Source organism: Mus pahari, chromosome 12 (assembly GCF_900095145.1).
Source record: "Mus pahari chromosome 12, PAHARI_EIJ_v1.1, whole genome shotgun sequence".
Taxonomy (NCBI): Eukaryota; Metazoa; Chordata; class Mammalia; order Rodentia; family Muridae; genus Mus; species Mus pahari.
In genome coordinates this window covers 88,442,240-88,443,367 of record NC_034601.1, presented here as the reverse complement: position 1 = coordinate 88,443,367, position 1,128 = coordinate 88,442,240, and the positions used below count along the sequence as shown (strand labels likewise).

General features: G+C 45.5%; 1 protein-coding gene across 1 annotated transcript in view; it reads left to right on the top strand.

Annotated features, from left to right (window-relative positions):
• Positions 1-667, top strand: part of LOC110329466 (interferon-induced GTP-binding protein Mx1-like) — a 16,909-nt gene extending 16,242 nt beyond the window's left edge. Inside the window, 1 exon segment of the mRNA XM_021209050.2 lies at positions 341-667. Coding sequence (XP_021064709.1) covers positions 341-571 — 231 coding nt within the window. The 3' untranslated portion in view covers positions 572-667.
• The last annotated feature ends 461 nt before the right edge of the window (positions 668-1,128 follow it).

Genomic DNA, 1,128 nt, shown 5'->3' with positions numbered 1-1,128 from the left:
GTTTTCTTCTATAATTTTGTTGAAGATGTTTGCTGGCCCTTTAAGTTGAAAATCTTCATTCTCATTTACTCCTATTATCCGAAGGTTTGGTCTTCTCCATTTTACCCATTTCTATTGAAGGCCCATCTACTTGATGTTCAGGGAAGCTAGTGGGCAGATTCCAACAATGTAATACCTGTTCAGGTCATGCTCTATCTGTATGCTAATGGGGGGGACTGAGACTGGGCTAGTATCATGCATCTGTTAGGATATCCATCCTTGGAAATCTGGACCCTTCTGGAACTCATAGGAGATCTTTCTTTCCACTTTCAACCCCTAGTGACCTGTCTCTTACTTCCAGGAGTGCAGAGGGAATATTGGGAGACAGATCCCTCTGATCGTCCAGTACTTCATCCTGAAAACATTTGGGGAGGAAATCGAGAAAACAATGCTTCAGCTTTTACAGGACACCAATAATTGCAGCTGGTTCCTGGTGGAGCAGAGTGACATCAGAGAGAAGAAGAAGTTCCTGAAGAGGCGACTTTTAAGGCTGGATGAGGCTCGGAAGAAGCTTGCCAAATTCTCCGATTAATCAGGCTAGCTATGCGTCTTTCCTGGTAGCTGTGCAATGATCCTTTAGCTGCTTACCTCATGTCGGGATGTTGCCTTTAGACTGTGGAAGCAAGCCCCCTGCAAACTCTGAGGAGATGAGGAAAGAGGAGCTATGGAGAGTCATTCTACTTCAGCAGGAAGACATGACTCTCTCAAAGCATAGGAGGATGGCACCTCTCAGAATCCTGCTCCAAACTGTCTTTCCTTTGTCAGGAGGATGTACTGGCTGAGCACCTCAGAAGGGACGGCTTCTGGTTTTGTACTGTCCTGTCTGGAAGCAGTTCGAGAGGTGCCACAGGGTTCTGGTAGGACAGCTCTTTGTAGGCATACATTTTTTTGCAAAATTTTTAACAAGGATTCCACCTCTCTTTTAGCCCACCACCCATCAGAGGTAGTAGAAAAGAAAAGTTATTAGGCTATGGGGGAAGAGGACCTGTTCAGCAATAGTTCTTTGGCGGTGAGGTTGATTTTCTTTGGCAGCAGTTCGGTCCCATAACAAACACCAAATACAACTCAGAAGTTGCAGACCAGTCCTCT